The following is a 16,998-nucleotide window of genomic DNA, read 5'->3' on the forward strand; positions in this document are numbered from 1 at the left end:
CTGTCCCACACATCAGGACATCCCTGGGGGCTTCTTCCAATATAAAAAGGACCAAAAAAAGAAACAAAACCCCAAGAGCAGCTGAGATTTGCTCCATTTAATTTCAATTGACCTCACAGGTGCCAACCCAGCAGCTTGGTGCCCTCAGGGATGTCCCTTGTCCCAAATTCCCCGTGTTCAGCCCCAAATTTCCAGCAGTCCCGAAATCCTCTGTGCTCAGCTCATCCGAGCTGTGAAACCGCAGAATTTCCTCTGGGGAAATGCAGAATTTTCCAGAGTTTTCCTCCATCTCCGCTGCCCTGGGATGTCCAAGGGCTGGGAACGCCCAGGGAGGAGGAAGAGGAGGAGGAGGAAGAGGAGGAGGAAGTCAGTGCTGGCTGTGCCCAGCCAGGGGAGCAGGCAGGGCCTGCCGAAGGCAAACGGTTCCTAAAAAACGACAGGAAAATCAACCCCAAAGGGCTCGGCCCTGCCCTTAGAAAATGTAAAAACCTGGGGGCAGCTGTGGGGCGTGGCACCCCTGGGCACAGCTGGCACCCCTGGGCTGGGCTCAGGTGCTCCGTGGAGAGGATTTGAGAACTTCAGGTGCTTCTTGGAGAGGATCTGGGGGTTCAGGTGCTCCTGGAGAAGACTCTGGGGTCCAGCTGCTCCCTGGAGAGGATTTGGGGGTCCAGCTGCTCCCTCGAGAGGTTCAGGAGCTCCCTGGAGGAGATCTGGGGGCTCAGGTTCCCCCTGGAGAAGCTTTGGGCATTCAGGTGCTCCCTGGAGAGGATTTGAGGATTTCAGGTGCTCCCTGAAAAAGGTTCAGGGGCTCAGGTGCTCCCTGGAGGTTTGGGGGTTCCTGTGCTCCCTGGAGAAGAACGGGGAGCTCAGGCTCTCCCTGGAGAGGATTTGAGGACTTTGGGTACTCCCTGGAGAGGATCTGGGGGTCCAGCTGCTCCCTGGAGAGGTTCAGGAGCTCCGTGCCCTGCTCGGGGGCTCCCTGGGCACTGAGTGCCCAGCCTGGTGCCCGCTCTGGCCGGGCAGCTGCTGGTGGGTGGCAAATCCTGCCCGGACAGGGCCGAGGCTGCTGGGTGCCCACGGGAGCTCTGGGTGGTACCCACAGGAGCCCTCTTGGTGCCCACAGGAACTCTCAGTGCCCAAAAGAGCTCTCAGTGGTGCCCACAGGTTCTCTCTGTGTCCAAAGGATCTTCCTTGCTGTCTGCAGGATCTCTCAGTGCCCACAGGAGCTCTTGGTGCCCAAAAGAGCTCTCAGTGGTGCCCACAGGAGCTCTGGGTGCCCACAGGATCTCTCAGTGCCCACAGGAGCTCTTGGTGATTCCCTCAGGATCTCTGGGTGGTGCCCACAGGAGCTCTCAGTGTCCAAAGGATCTTCCTTCGTGTCTGCAAGATCTCTCGGTGCCCTCAGGAGCTCTTGGTGGTGCTCAAGGATCTCTCAGTGCCCTCAGGATGTCTGGGTGGTGCCCAGCCCCATCTGAGGTGCCCCTCTCCAGGGCTCTCTGCCCTGCTCAGTTGCTCTCCACCAGCTTGGCCAGGCCCTGCCTGAGCTCGCTGAGCTCAAAGATCTTCACATCCATGATCTCGGCCACCTTGGTGACCTCGTGGTGCACCCTGTCCCTGTGTGCCAGGCTCTCTGCCAGGCTCTGCTCTGCCAGCTGCAGCCGCTGCTCCAGCTCCGCGTTGCGGGCCTCCAGCTCCTGCGGGGACAGAGGGACAGACAGACAGACAGACAGACAGACTGCTCACAGCCTGAGTGCCACCCCAGGGCCCTTCCTGAGCCGGGTCCCTGTCCTGGGTCACTGGGGGTGAGCTCTGTGCCCAGCCCTGCCCGCGGGGTGAGGCTGTGGGAGGGCAGCTGTGCCCACAGGGACCCCCCAGCCCGGTGGGGTTGGCCCTGGATCCTCCCTAGATGGGGATCCCACCCTGGATCCTCCCCAGCCTGGTGGGATTGGCACCGGAGCCGCTTTGGATCCTCTCCAGGCTGGTGGGGTTAGCCCTGGAGCCTCCCTAGATGGGGATCCCACCCTGGATCCTCCCCAGCCTGGTGGGGTTGGCACCGGAGCTGCTCTGGATCCTCCCCAGCCTGGCGCGATTGGCACCGGAGCCGCTTTGGATCCTCTCCAGGCTGGTGGGGTTAGCCCTGGAGCCTCCCTAGATGGGGATCCCACCCTGGATCCTCCCCAGCCTGGTGGGGTTGGCACCGGAGCTGCTCTGGATCCTCCCCAGCCTGGTGGGGTTGGCTCCATCACAGCCTGGGCAAAGCAGGGATGTCCCCAAGGTGCCGCCTCCCCCTTGATCTGCTCAGGTGCCACCTCCCCCTTTACCTGCAGCTTCTGCAGCGTCTCCTCGCGCTCGCCCTCGGCCTCCCAGCGGCCGCACCTCTGGCTCTTCAGCAGCTGGATCTCCTGGGGAAAATGGGGGATTTGTGATTGGCTTCTTGCAAATATTGGAGTGAATATTGCGTGTGTTAGTGTGAAAAGCATGGGTTTATGACTGGAGGTCTCTTCCAGCCTGGTGATTCTGTGAATTCTGTGATGGAGGGAATTCTGAGCTGCCAAGATCCTGAGCCTCTCCACCCCAGCACATCCCTGTCCCTCAGAGCTCTGATAGCTGGGGGATCTGGCAGGTTTTGGGGGGTCTGGCAGGTTCTGGGGAGTTCTGGCAGGTTCTGGGGAGTTCTGGCAGGTTTTTTGGGGTTCTCACCTCATCCTTGGCCTTGAGCAGCAGCTCCAGCTCCTCCAGGCTCTGGCTCAGCTCCTCCTTGTTGTTGTCACTGGAGGAGTCGGGGGTGCCCTGAGCCTCCAGCTCTGCCACCTGCAAGGTGAAATCATTCCTGACCCCTCAATAATTCACTGCAGGGTGAAATCCTTCCCTCAGGAATCTCCTGACCCCTCAATAACTCACTGCAAGGGGAAATCATTCCCTCAGGAATTTCCTCACCCTCAGCACCACCACCATGGTCCGCCCTCCCTGCAAACCCACCTGGCTTTCACCTGGACCTGGCAGCTCCTGCTTGGAGCTGGGAGGAAAACAATTCCAGAATGGGATCACGCCCATTTTGTGGCTCAAAAAACCATTTTGTGCTCAAAAAAACCCACTTTAGAGACCGTGCCTGTGCTTTCTGCAGGAATTGTGCACTCCAGCACAGCTGGGCTGGCTCACACCCAGCCCCTGAGCCCCTCCAGCTCCATTTGGAGATCTCCAAAAGCTCTGGAGCTGCTGCAGAGCTGGGCTGAAGGGTTTGCCCAGGAGAGCTCCCCTGGAAAATGCAGCTTGGTGCCCTGGATTATTCATGAGCAGGATTCATTTTTAAAATGGTTCTGTTCTTGCTGGGGCTGCTCTGAGCTCTGCAGACAGCTCCGAGGAGCTCACCCAGACCGGGAGCAGATCCTGCAATTCCCTGAGTGTCAGGGCGGCCAGAACCAAACCAAAATTTCCTGATTTTGAACACCAAAATGTCCTGATTTTGGGACAATGATGGAGGTGTTTCACTGAGTTATGGTTTCTTCTGTGATCCTGCCAAGGCCCCGGGAATCCTGAGGGAACGCTGAGGGAGGAATGTTGGGAATAACACCGGGGAATCCTGAGGGAGGGATGTTGGAAATTCTGAGGGAACCCTGAGGGAATCCTGAGGGAGGGATGTTGGGAATAACCCCAGAGAATCCTGAGATAATCCTGAGGGGTGGATGTTGGAAATCCTGAGAGAATCCTGAGGGGTGGATGTTGGGGATCCCAAGGGAATCCTGAGGGAGGAATGTTGGGAATAACACCGTGGAATCCTGAGGAATGGGTGTTGGGAATCCTGAGGGAGGGATATTGGGAATAACACCAGGGAATCCTGAGGGAGGAATGTTGGAAATTCTGAGGGAATCCTGAGGGAGGGATGTTGGGAATAACACTGGGGAATCCTGAGGCAATCCTGAGGGAGGGATGTTGGGGATCCTGAGGGAATCCTGAGAGACAGACGTTGGGAATCCTGAGTGATGGATATTGGAGATCTTGAGGAAGGATGTTGGGGATCCTGAGGGGTGGATGTTGGGAATCCTGAGGGAACCCTGAGGGAACCCTGAGGGATGGATGTTGTCAGTCCCGAGGGAGGGATGGCGGGCGTTGTCCCTCAGCCATGCCGACCCCAGCCCCCGTGTCCCCGTCCCCCGGGCTCACCCGCTGGCGCAGCGCCTCCGTCTCCTCCTGGTAGGCCGCCAGCTCCTTCTTCCACTGCTCCACGCTGGCGTTGGCCTCGTGCAGCGCCGCCACCAGCTTGGAGTTGTTGTCCTGCAGGCTGAAGAACTCGGCCTCCCACTGCACCTCGCTCACCGAGCTGGGGATGGAGGGGAAAACATTCTGAGATTGGTTCTGGGATTGATTCTGTGAATGATTCTGGCATTGATTCTGGGATTCTGAGATTGATTCTGGGATTCTCTGATTCTGTGATTCTGGGTTTGATTCTGTGATTGATATGGGATTCTGTGATTCTGTGATTGATTCTGGGATTCTGTGATTCTCCAAATGGTTCTGTGAATCTGTGAATGATTCTGGGATTGAGTCTGTGATTCTGTGATTGATTCTGGGATTCTGTGATTCTCTAAATGGTTCTGTGAATCTGTGAATGATTCTGGGATTGAGTCTGGGATTCTGTGATTCTGTGAATCCAGCCGAGGCTTTGAGCAGCAGGCAGAGAGAATGGAAAGTGCAGAACGGATCAGAATAATTTGGGATGACGAAACCGAGCACGCAGCCCTGCCAGAGGGGAGAGTTTGGGGCTCAGCCTCACCCCTCGGAGAGCATCTTCTTCAGCCTCTCCTTCTCGGTGCTGATCTCCACATCCGCGCTCTGGCTGCGGAACAGCTTGTCCTCCCCGGGCCCGTTGGAGCTGATGATGGGGCTGGGCAGCACCTGGGGGGAAAAACAGGTACAGGTGATGAGGATGGGGCTGGGAGGAAGGACAGGTGATGATGATGGAGCTGGTCAGCACCTGGGGGCAAGGACAGGGACAGGTGGGCACCTCCAGCAGGGCCACCTCCCTTTTCCTCCCCTTTTCTCCCCATTCCCCAGCCTCACCTGGTGGGAAGGGAGGCTCAGGGCAGGGTTGGTGAGCTCAGTTTTGTCCTGGCATTTCTCCCTGGCCACACGAGCTGCCTCCTTCACCTCCTGGAACTTCTCTGCAAACTGCAGGGGAAGGGGAGAGTCACCCTGGGGCTGGGGACCAACAGAGTAATATAATACAAACTACATTTATATTATAGAAATATTATATAAACATATAATACACAATATATTATATAAATATATAGTGATGCTCTGCCTGCAGCCTCGTTTAAAACACTTCTGAATTTCTCTCCAACACCAAAATTCAGGGATTTGATTGAGTTTGGCACTCGGGGCCGTGGGCTCAGCACAGAAGCAGCCCCAGCTCCATTTGTGGCGCCCAAACCCCTCTGCAAACACAACTCCAAAGCTGTTTTTGGAACTTTTGCACCTTGAATTCCATCCCAGCCCGGTGAGAACAGCACTCAGCAGGTGCCTGAGGATCTTCTGGAGGGGTTTCTCCAGGGGAGGGTCACTGAGCTCACCTGGGAAGGGTTCCCACAGGTTTCCCAGGTTCCTGAGCTCACCTGGGACAGGTTCTCCAGGTTCCCCAGGTTCCCAGCTCTCACCTGGCTCAGGATCCCAGGTCTCCCCATGTTCCCCAGGTCTCACCTGGCTCAGGTGCTGCTCGGAGGCGAAGCCCAGCCCGTACACCGTGTTGGCCCTGCTGTCAGCCCACTGCCCAAACTTCTGCGAGGTCTTGGTGAACGTCATGTTGGGGGTGATGGTGCTGTTGATGATGGCCTGGGCAGGGGACAGCGGGGCATCGATCGGGGAATCCATCAGGGAATCATTGATCAGGGGATTGATCAAGGAATCCATCAGGGAATTAGTCGGGGAATCGATCAGGGAATCATTGATCAGGGGATTGATCAGGGAATCATTGATGAGGGGATTGATCAGGGAATCCATCAGGGAATCATTGATCAGGGGATTGATCAGGGAATCATTGATCAGGGGACTGATCAGGGAATCAGACAGGGAATTAGTCGGGGAATCAATCAGGGAATTGATCATGGAATCATTGATCAGGGAGTCAGGAGATCAGCCAGGGAATTGATCAGGGAATCAGTGAGGGAGTCAGGGAATCAGGCAGGGGATCAATCAAGGAGTCAGGGGATCAATCAGGGAATTGATCATGGAATCGTTGATCAGGGAGTCAGGGGATCAGCCAGGGAATTTATCAGGGAATCAATCAAGGAGTCAGGGACTCAAGGAATCAAACAGGGAATCAGGGAACCGATCAGAGATCAGCTGCTTTTGTGAGGGGAACAGCTGGGGTTTTTGGGGAAAAGCTGCTTTTTGTGGGGGGAAACTGCTTTTCTAGGGCCACAGCTGTTTTTTAAGGACACGGCTGCTTTTTAGGGCACAGCTGCTCTTTAGGGACACGGCCGTTTTCCAGGGGGACAGCTGTTACTTTAAGGACACAGCCGTCATTTTAGGGACAGAGCTGCCAAGCAGTGCCCGGGGCAGTGCCCACCTTGGTGCCCCCCACGCTGATGATCCTGTAGACGCCGCGGGTGGCATCGTAGAAGTAGGAGACGGTCAGGGCGTGTTTGCTGGCCGGGATCCAGTTCCTCTTGGTGGCTGGGTCGATCTGGAACACGTGGGCCCTGGTGCTGAAGATGGGCTGCTCCCTGTGGGACGGGGAACAGGGCTGGTAACCGTGGGTTCACAGGGGCAGGACTGCAGCTGAACTTTATATTGAAATTTAGATACACCAACAGGGCTGTGAATCCTGACTTTATAGGGTTAACATTTCAGCTGAGGGTCCTGATTCATATTGAAGTTAGATACACCAACAGGGCTGTGAATCGTGATTTTATAGGGTTAAAATTTCAGCTGAGGGTCAGAGCCAGTTCATATTAGAATCCTGATTTTATAGGGTTTGGATTTCAGGTCAGAACCAATTCATATTGAAGTCAGATACACCAACAGGAGAACAGGGCTTTGAATCTTGATTTTATCAGGCTAAAATTTCAGCTGAGAGTCAGAACCAATTCACACTGAAGTTAGATACACCAACGGGGCTGTGAATCGTGATTTTATAGGGTTAGGATTTCAGCTGAGGGTCAGAACTAATTCATATTGAAGTTAGATACAACAACAGGAGAACAATGCTTTCAATCATGATTTTATAGCATCAGGATTTCAGCTGAGGGTCAGAACCAATTCATATTGGAATCCTGATTTTATAGGGTTAGGATTTCAGGTCAGAACCAATTTACACTGAAGTAAGATACACCAGGGCTGTTGAATCCTGATTTTACAAGGTTAGGATTTCAGCTGAGGTTCAGAACCAATTCCCACTGAAGTTAGATACGCCAGTGATAGTTAGTGATTATTAGATGCTTAAATCTGTTGTAGAAATAACAATTTGAGCTAATTGCTCTATTATGAGCTCATTTGTGGAAGGAAGTGGAGCAAGGGAAGCATTACAGGAATTACTGGAAGCAGCAGAACAGTGCCCAGCACCTGGACTCTGTTAATCCATCACAAAGCAGGGGCTTGGATGGTGCCAGAGACCTGAGGAAGACATTCCTGACTTCATCCCTGACCCAGTTAGAGACCACTGGCCCAATTAGAGAGAAGAACCGCACACGTGTGAGGCACTAATAACCTCATTTCACACAGAGCAGGGATGGGAGGGGCTGGGCTAATGCAAATGGATTATTTTGGGAAATAAATAGAAGGCGAGAGCCTTGCGCAGCGCAGTCACACGTCTCAGAATCGTGTGTGATTTCTGGTCTCGGCGATTCAGGGTGAGGGCAGCTGAGGGAAGGGGAAGTGCAGCAATTTCCTGCCTTGTTCCCTTCCCTCTGTCCTGGTCAGGTGCCAGCCAGCCCTGCAGGGGCTCTGCCAGGAACAGAGAGCATTATGTAATAATCACAGATCCTCTGAGCCACGGCTCTCCCAGGAAAATCCCGGGAAGCTGAGGGAAACTCAGAGGAAAGAATTCCTACAATTACTGCCTCTCTTTCTGTAACCATTTATCGAAACAGGACAATCCCTGTGGCAGGGAGGAATGAGGAGACTCCATCTTATCAGAGGGTTAATTAATTACTTTATGATACTATATTATTCTATATTACATTACATTATATTACATTGCATCTAAACTGAATCTGCCAAGCACTCAAACCACCCTCACTGTGGCTGAACAATCCCCACATTGCACTGTGCTCAGGCACAGAAAATGGTAAGAATTGTGTTTTTCCTTTCTCTGAGGTTCAGAGAATTTGAAACCCAGAAATATTCTTGGGAATAATTGTGCCTTGCTTTTCTGCGTGCAGAGCAACGTGGGGCTATTTCCTGACAGGCCAAGGCACCAAACACCATCGCTGTGGGTGAGCAATCCCCACACTGCACTCTGCTCTGGCACAAACACAGGCACAGAAAATGAGGTAAGAATATTCTTGCCAAGATTTGTGCCTTGCTCTTCTCTGTCAAGAGAAATGTGGGGCTGCACACTCGGCCCTGACAGGCCAAGGCACCAAACCACCAACAGTCCCCACACTGCATTCTGCTGTGGCACAAACACAGGCACAGCAAATGATGAGAATTGTGTTTTTCCTTTCTCTGAGGTTCAGAGAATGTGAAACCCAGAAATATTCTTGGGAATAATTGTGCCTTGCTTTTCTTGTGTGCAGAGCAACGTGGGGCTATTTCCTGACAGGCCAAGGCACCAAACCACCAACAGTCCCCACACTGCATTCTGCTGTGGCACAAACACAGGCACAGAAAATGGCGCTGCTCCCTGCCCACCCCAGGGGCTCCCAGCAGCCTGCCCCATCCATCCCAACACCCTGGAGCTCTCTGGGGGCTCCCAGCAGCCTGCCCCATCAATCCCAGCACCCTGGAGCCTCCCAGAGCTCAGCAGGGAATATTTGATTTCCTCCCAGCCCTGGCTCAGGTTTCTCCCCCTCCCCTCCCTCTCTGCCTGCATTTCTGGAGTGAGATTCTGATTTCCCAGGCTCTGTTTCCACGTGGATCACGACCTATCTTTGGCACACAGAAAAACGGATTTTTCTGCCCCTAAAGCCCCAAATGCCGGGCTGGTTTTGGGCAGGACCCAGGCGGGATTTACCGGGTTGCTGACATTGGTTAGTAGGGGCGGGAGGCTGGTGCAGTTAGTGGGGCGTCCCCTCCTCCAGCAGCTGCTCCTCGGGGCTCTCTCAGCTGCTCTGGGGCTCCTTCCCAGCGCTGCCTCCACAGGGATTCATTCCCTGGCAAGGGAAAAACCCGAAGTTATTTGTGGTTTGTTATTCCCCACGCAGACAGGCACCCGCAGAGAGCCCCCAGGGTTCACAGAGCTGCTCGTTTGCAGTGGCTCCTCAGCACTGGACAAGGTTTATTCCCTGTTGTGGGGGACATTTGGGTGAGCTGAGCACGGAGCAAACCCCCCCGGCTGCAGGGAAGGGGCCACAGGAGCCTCCAGGGCTCCCGGCCAAGCCCACGTGGTGCTGCTGATGGAAATCCCTCCTGGCAGTCATTGCTCGGGCACAGCAGCTGTTCCTGGGCCCCTGTCCGGCCTGGATCCTGTCCCTGTGTCCCTGTCCATCCAGGATCCTGTCCCCGTGTCCCTGTCCATCCTGTCCCTGTGTCCCTGTCCATCCTGGATCCTGTCCCCATGTCCCCGTGTCCCCGTCCATCCTGTCCCTGTGTCCCTGTCCATCCTGGATCCTGTCCCTGTGTCCCTGTCCATCCTGCAGCCCTGTCCCTGTGTCCCTGTCCATCCAGGATCCTGTCCCCATGTCCGTGTGTCCCTGTCCATCCAGGATCCCATGCCTGTGTCCCTGTCCATCCTGTCCCTGTGTCCCTGCCCATCCTGGATCCTGTCCCCATGTCCCCGTGTCCCCGTCCATCCTGTCCCTGTGTCCCTGCCCATCCTGCAGCCCTGTCCCTGTGTCCCTGTCCATCCTGCAGCCCTGTCCCTGTGTCCCTGTCCGTCCAGACCCTGTCTCTGTCCCTCCATGCCCTCTCCAGCTCTCCTGGAGCCTCTCAGGCTCTGGGATCAGCTCCAAGGTTCCTCTGGACCCTCCCTTCTCCAACCCTGGGCACCTGCAGGGTCCAGGGGCAGCCCCAGCTGCTCTGGGAATTCCACCCCAGCCCTTCCCATCAGCTCCAGCCCGAAACACACAAAGGGCAGGTGAGGACAGAGGGACGGGACAGAGGGACACTCAGAGGGTGACAGCCAGAGCTGGGCTGCTCCCCAAACACCACCAAGCTTTCCAGAGCAGCTCGGGGGTCCCCACTCCCGCTCCCCTCCCTGAAATGCTGACTCCCCTTCCCTGCTCAGGGCCACAGCGAAGGGTGGGTAAATGAATGTGCAAATAAAGGGATAAATAACGGTGTAAATGAAACCCCTGGCACCGGGGCTGGCCTTGGCAGATAAGTGAGGAGGAGCAGAGCAAAGGCTGGGAGGACACAGATCTGGTGGCACTGGAGGGGATCCAGGGCCCTCCCCTGCTCCGGGGGAAGGGCACAATCCCACAGCCCGGGGAGATTAAGAATGACCAGTGAATATCCACTGAGTGAGGGAATATGCACTGAATGAGGGGATAGCCACTGCAGGAAGGGGTTAAATGCTGCGTTTTTAACACGTCCTGAGCTGGAACGTTTAGCCTTGCGTCTTATTTTAAGGGTAAGGAAGGGGGCAGTTGTGAATTGCTGCAACTTCTTTCAGTGGGTATCCACTGAAAGAACCCCTTCTTTTAGTGAATATCCATTAAAAGCACCCCTGAATTTAGTGAATACCCTTTAAAATCAGCCCTTCTTTTAGTGGATATCCTTTAAAAGAACCCCTTAATTTAGTGAATATCATTTAAAAGCATCCCTTGTTTTAATGGATGTCCGAAGAGGATCCAGGGATCCAGAGAAGGTCCCAAGGAGTGTTTGCTATCTGTGATTTCTTATCTGTGATCTGTGAATTTTTTTATCTGAGATTTGTGATCTGTTATCTGTGATTTGTGATTTCTTATCTGTGATTTGTGATTTCTTATCTGTGATTTGTTATCTGCTATCTGTGATTTGTGATCTGTTATCTGTGATCTGTGCCCTCAGTTGTGGGTCTGGGCAGAGCAGCAGTGCCCCAGCAGGGCAGGGTGAGGAGAGTTGGGGACACGGTGACACAGGGCCAGGAGGGACAGATGGCACCGAGCAGGGCCAGCACTGGCACCAGGCTGTGCCCAGGGAGCAGCGGGCACGGGAGGTGCCAGGGGCTGGCAGGGACAGGAACCAGCCCTGCCACAATGTCACACGGACTGTCCTGCCACAATGTCACACAGACTGTCCTGCCACAGATGTCACACAGACTGTCCAGCCCTGCCACAGTGTCACAGGGGTGGGCTGCCATGGGTGTCACACTGTCTGTCCTGTCACAGATGTCACACAGGCTGTCCTGTCCTGCCACAGTGTCACACGGCCTGTCCTGTCACAGTGTCACACAGCCTGTCCTGCCACAGTGTCACACGGCCTGTCCTGCCACAGTGTCACACGGCCTGTCCTGCCACAGTGTCACACAGGCTGTCCTGCCACAGTGTCACACAGGCTGTCCTGCCACAGTGTCACACGGCCTGTCCTGCCACAGTGTCACACGGCCTGTCCTGCCACAGTGTCACACGGCCTGTCCTGCCACAGTGTCACACGGCCTGTCCTGCCACAGTGTCACACGGCCTGTCCTCGCTGTCCCCGAGTGTCCTGGCCCGGGCTCTGCCCTCCCACCCTCAGGGGCCTCTCCCTGAGCGGGGTCTGCAGGACAGGGATGGGCGAGGGGGACAGGGATGAGAGGAACAGGACAGAAAGGAGAACAAGACAGGAATGAGTGTGAGCAGAGCAGCAATGAGAACAGCACAGAAATAAATGAGAGTGAGCAGGACAGAAGTGAGAACAGGACGGGAATGAGTGTGAGCAGGACAGGAATAAATGAGTGTGAGCAGGACAGGAATAAATGAGAGTGAACATGACAGGAATGAGTGTGAGCAGGACAGGAATAAATGAGAGTGAGCAGGACAGGAATAAATGAGAGTGAGCAGGACAGGAATAAATGAGAGTGAGCAGGACAGGAATAAATGAGAGTGAACATGACAGGAATGAGTGTGAGCAGGACAGGAATAAATGAGAGTGAACATGACAGGAATGAGTGTGAGCAGGACAGGAATGAGTGTGAGCAGGACAGGAATAAATGAGAGTGAGCAGGACAGGAATAAATGAGAGTGAGCAGGACAGGATGAGCCCAGCCCTGGCCGTGCTGAGTCAGCTGAGAGCCCAGCCTGGGGCTGAGCCAGGCTCTGCCTGCCCTGCCCGAGGGAAAGAACCCCCAGAAATCCCAGAAGGAAAATCCCCAGCAATCCCTGAGGAGGGGAAGATCCCCCAGGAATCCCTGAGGAGGGAAAGATCCCCCAGCAATCCCTGAGGAGGGAAAGATCCCCCAGAAACCCCTGATGGAAAGATCCCCCCAGCAAACCCTGAGGAGGAAAAGAACCCCCAGAAACCCCTGAGGAAGGGAAGATCCCCCCAGGAATCCCTGAAGAGGGAAAGAACCCCCCAGAAACCCCTGAGGAGGGAAAGATCCCCCCAGCAATCCCTGAGGAGGGGAAGATCCCTCCAGCAATCCCTGATGGAAAGATCCCCCAGCAATCCCTGAGGAGGGGAAGATCCCCCAGCAATCCCTGATGGAAAGATCCCCCAGCAATCCCTGAGGAGGGGAAGATCCCCCAGAAACCCCTGAGGAGGGGAAGATCCCCCAGCAATGGCAGCCCAGGCCAGGCCAGGCCGAGCCCAGCACCCCACGGCAGAACTGGGGCACAGAGCGGGGCTGGGAGCCCAACCCTGCTCCTCCTCCTCCTCCTCCTCCTGCTGCAGGGCTGTCTGCCTGCTCTCCTTTTATCTCCCTCAGCAGCCCCGGGAGCTGCTGCCTGTCTGTCTGTCTGCCTGTCTGTCTGTCAGTGCTGCCGATAAATTCAGCCCCAGCTCCTTCCCTCTGCCTTCCTTCCCCCCAAATTCCAGCCCCTGCAGAGCCTCTGGGGCTGCAGGAGAATCCCTGACCCGATCCCTGTCCTGGGCCTGGAGCTGGGCTCGGGTGACCCCATTCAGGATATTCCACAGCCCAGGATATTCCACAATTCTACCCAGGATATTCCATAGCCCATATCCACAGCCCAGGATATTCCACAATTCTACCCAGGATATTCCATAGCCCATATCCACAGCCCAGGATATTCCACAATTCTACCCAGGATATTCCATAGCCCATATCCACAGCCCAGGATATTCCACAATTCTACCCAGGATATTCCATAGCCCATATCCACAGCCCAGGATATTCCACAATTCTACCCAGGATATTCCAGAATTCTACCCAGGATATTCCATAGCCCAGGACATTCCACATTTCAATCCAGGATTTTCCACAATCCAGGATATTCCATATCTCAGGATATACCACATTTCAACCCAGGATATTCCATATCCCAGGATATTCCACGTTTCAACCCAGGATATACCACAACTCAATTTAGGATATTCCATAGCCCAGGATATTCCACAATTCTACCCAGGATATTCCATATCCCAGGATATTCCACGTTTCAACCCAGGATATACCACAACTCAATTTAGGATATTCCATAGCCCAGGATATTCCACGATTCCTCCCCGGGACGCTGAACTGCAGAAGTGCTTTGGGGGACAAGGTCTGGATTCCAGAAATGAATTTAGGGCTTTGGGAATAAAGTTTGGGAAGATGGATTTGGGGGTTTTGGGTACAAGGTTTGGGTTCCAAATCAGGATTTGGGGTTTTGGGTACAGGGTTTGGGTTCCAAACCAGGAATTGGGGTTTTGGGTACAGGGTTTGGGTTCCAAACCAGGAATTTGGGATTTTGGGTACAGGGTTTGGGTTCCAAACCAGGAATTTGGGATTTTGGGTACAAGGTTTGGGTTCCAAACCAGGAATTTGGGGTTTTGGGTACAGGGTTTGGGTTCCAAACCAGGAATTTGGGATTTTGGGTACAGGGTTTGGGTTCCAAACCAGGAATTTGGGGTTTTGGGTACAGGGTTTGGGTTCCAAACCAGGAATTTGGGGTTTTGGGTTCCAAACCAGGGTTTCCCCTCCCCAGGAGGGTTCCCAGGCCGTGACCTTGGCCAGAGCAGCTCCAGGAACAGGATCCGGCTCTCCCCCATTCCCTGGAGGTTCCTGGGCAGCTGCTCCGGCCCAGGGACAGCCCCAGCAAGGTCACACACACCCCCAAGGCTTCAAACCCCAAATAAACGGATTTTTCTGGAATTCTGGAGCCTCCCGGGTGTCCCCTTCCTCCTCCTGCTCTGGGACACAAACGCTGCTACCACGGAATGAAAATTTAAAAAAATTAAAATTTAATTTAGCAATTAAAATTTAAAAATCAAAGCCAGGCTGCAGCTCAGGAATTCTTCAACGATCCCAGAAAAAAAACGCCCGGCAACGGGAAAATGAGAATCAGAGAAACGGGAAAATGAGAATTAGAGAAACGGGAAAATGAGAATCAGAGAAACGGGAAAATGAGAATCAGAGGAGTGGAGATTTAATATATTAACATATTGCTTTAAAAATAATTTAACTAAAATCAGCACCCTGAAGGTGATTTTTAAATCTCCTTTGTAGCCAGAATTATGGAAATCGTGCTGGAATTTCAGAGTTGTGGAAATTTTAAAAAAAAGGAAAGGGGAAAAATTTTAAAAAGGAAAACAGAAAACTAAAAAAAGAAGAAAAGGGAATTTTTTAAATAAAGGAAAACAGAAAAAATTTAAAAAAGGAGGATGGTAAGTTTTAAAAAAGGAAAAGGAGCCCCCAGGAATGTGATTTATCCAAAGCCCAGGCTGGGAGGGAATGATCTGCCAGGATTCCTCCAGACTCGACCGCACGAGAAACTTCAACAACGCCGGGTCCGAAAAGCGGCTGAGGCTGAGAGCTGGGACGGGAATCAAACCCAGCCCGAGCTCCTGTCCCGCGCCAAAATCCACTGAAATCCACCCAAAATCCACCAAAATCCACCCAGCGCCACATCCCCGCAGCAGGACCTCAAACCCCAAAACCCCAAACATCCAAATCCCAAACCCCAAATTCAAACACCAAAACCCCAAACTCTAAAACCCCAACACCAAAATCCCAAACCCCAAAATCCCAACACCAAAATCCCAAATCCCAACACCAAAATCCCAAACTCTAAAATCCCAACACCAAAATTCCAAACCCCAAAATCTCAAATCCCAAACCCCGAAATCCCAAGCCCCACAATCCCAAATTCCAGAATTTCCCTCCCGTTCGCGAACCGAACCCCGGGCAGTCTCCAGCAGCTCCCAGCCCCAAGCACAGCCGGGATCCATTTTCCTGCATCCAGAGCCGCCACAAACCCCACAAAAACCCGAAATTTGAACTCCGGGAAAGTTTTCGGGCGCAGCCCCGCTCCAGCCCTCCCGGTGCGGGTTCCGCAGATCCCGGAGCTTTCCCCTCCGCAGGAATTAATTTAAGGAACTTGCAGCAACTCGCCCTCGGCCGCCTCCCTGCCCCAGGAATAAAAGGGAGGCGAAACTTTGCAGCTGGAGCGCGGAAAAAAAGCGATTTAACCCTCGAGCTGCCGTCCCCGCCGCCTCAGAAGCGATGAACAGCGAAATAACAAAGGGAAGAACAAAAGCGGGGCAGGGACGGCGGCCGCGGCTCTCACCCCATCCCCGCCGGCACCGCTCCGCTCCCGCCGCCGCCGCCGCCTCCTCCTCCTCCTCTTCCTCCTTCTCCCCTTCCTCTTTCTTTCTGTCTTTCTCCGGATCCGGATGCTCTTTAAATTTCCTCCGGAATTTCACTTTGAAGCGTTGCAGCTGCTGCAGCTGCTGCTGCTGCTCCGCAGCACCGGGAGCGGCTCCGGCACCGGGAGGGGCTCCGGGATCAGCACCGGGAGGGGCTCCGGGATCAGCACCGGGAGGGGCTCCGGGCGAGGCTCCGGTACCGGGAGCGGCCCCGGCGCTGCTCCGCGGTTCCCTCGCTCCGTTCCAACGGGGCAGGGAGCGGCTGGATGGAGCCGGTGCCGCTCCGAGCCGTTCCTCCCCCCGCCCCGAGCCTTGCCCCGAGCCCGGCCGGCCCGAGCTCTTCGCTGCCCTCTCCCGGTCCCTGCCCGGTCCTTACCTGATCCCTGCCCGCTCCCTGTCCCTCCTGCCCGCTCCCTGCCGCTCCTTGTTCGGTCCTACCTGGTCCTGCCGCTCCTGCCCGCTCCCGGTCCCTGCCGCTCCCTGTCCGCCCCCTACCCGGTCCCTCCCCGCTCCCGCCGCCCCGTCCCGCTCACGTTTGGCCGCTTTTCTTCTCCCGACTTTATTGGCGGCGGGTGCGGCACCGCCTGCCGGGACAGGAGATCGGGGCCACCCTCGGGGCCACCGCCGGCCGGGACCGCGGCTCTGAGCCCTGGAAGTGTCAAAAGCCCCCCGCCTCTGGAATTCAGAATTCCACCCTGGCAGCACCAACACGGGTGTGATAACCTGAGTGATAACCCAGACTGATAACACGGGTGTGATAACACAGGAGTGATAACCGGGGTGTGATAACCCAAATGTGATATCCTGAGTGAGGTAACTCAGGTGTGATAACCCAGTGATGATAACCCTGGTGTGATAACCCAGTGTGATAACACAAGTGTGACAGTGTGATATCCTGAGTGTGATAACACAGGTGTGATAACACAAGTGATGATAACTTGGGTGTGATAACCCAAATGTGATATCCTGAGTGAGATAACCCAGGTGTTATAACCCAAGTGTGATAACTGAGATGTGATAACCAAGGTGTGATAACACATGTGTGATATCCTAAGTGAGATAACCCGGGTGTGATAGCTCAGGTGTGATAACCCAGTGTGATAACCCGGGTGTGATAGCTCAGGTGTGATAACCAGG

The 16,998-nt window shown here is 54.5% G+C and overlaps 1 protein-coding gene across 1 annotated transcript; it reads right to left on the bottom strand.

Moving 5' to 3' along the window:
- Positions 1–101: 101 nt before the first annotated feature.
- Positions 102–15,803, bottom strand: HOMER3 (homer scaffold protein 3). Its single transcript, XM_058821030.1, has 9 exons — positions 15,783–15,803; positions 6,566–6,722; positions 5,698–5,829; positions 5,059–5,166; positions 4,772–4,893; positions 4,162–4,318; positions 2,701–2,811; positions 2,322–2,402; positions 102–1,694 (listed from the first exon to the last, which is right to left on the bottom strand). Exons 1-9 carry the CDS (start codon positions 15,785–15,787, stop codon positions 1,506–1,508), a joined length of 1,062 nt encoding a protein of 353 aa, XP_058677013.1. The 5' UTR covers positions 15,788–15,803; the 3' UTR covers positions 102–1,505.
- Positions 15,804–16,998: the final 1,195 nt, after the last annotated feature.

Source organism: Ammospiza caudacuta, chromosome 28 (assembly GCF_027887145.1).
Source record: "Ammospiza caudacuta isolate bAmmCau1 chromosome 28, bAmmCau1.pri, whole genome shotgun sequence".
NCBI lineage: Eukaryota > Metazoa > Chordata > Aves > Passeriformes > Passerellidae > Ammospiza > Ammospiza caudacuta.

Excerpts from the sequence above, each read along its gene's own strand:
- HOMER3 (XM_058821030.1), bottom strand. Across the intron at positions 2,812-4,161 it reads CGGAGGCGCTGCGCCAGCGG|GTGGCAGAGCTGGAGGCTCA; the intron begins GTGAGCCCGGGG and ends TTCACCTTGCAG. Across the intron at positions 2,403-2,700 it reads TGCTCAAGGCCAAGGATGAG|GAGATCCAGCTGCTGAAGAG; the intron begins GTGAGAACCCCA and ends CATTTTCCCCAG.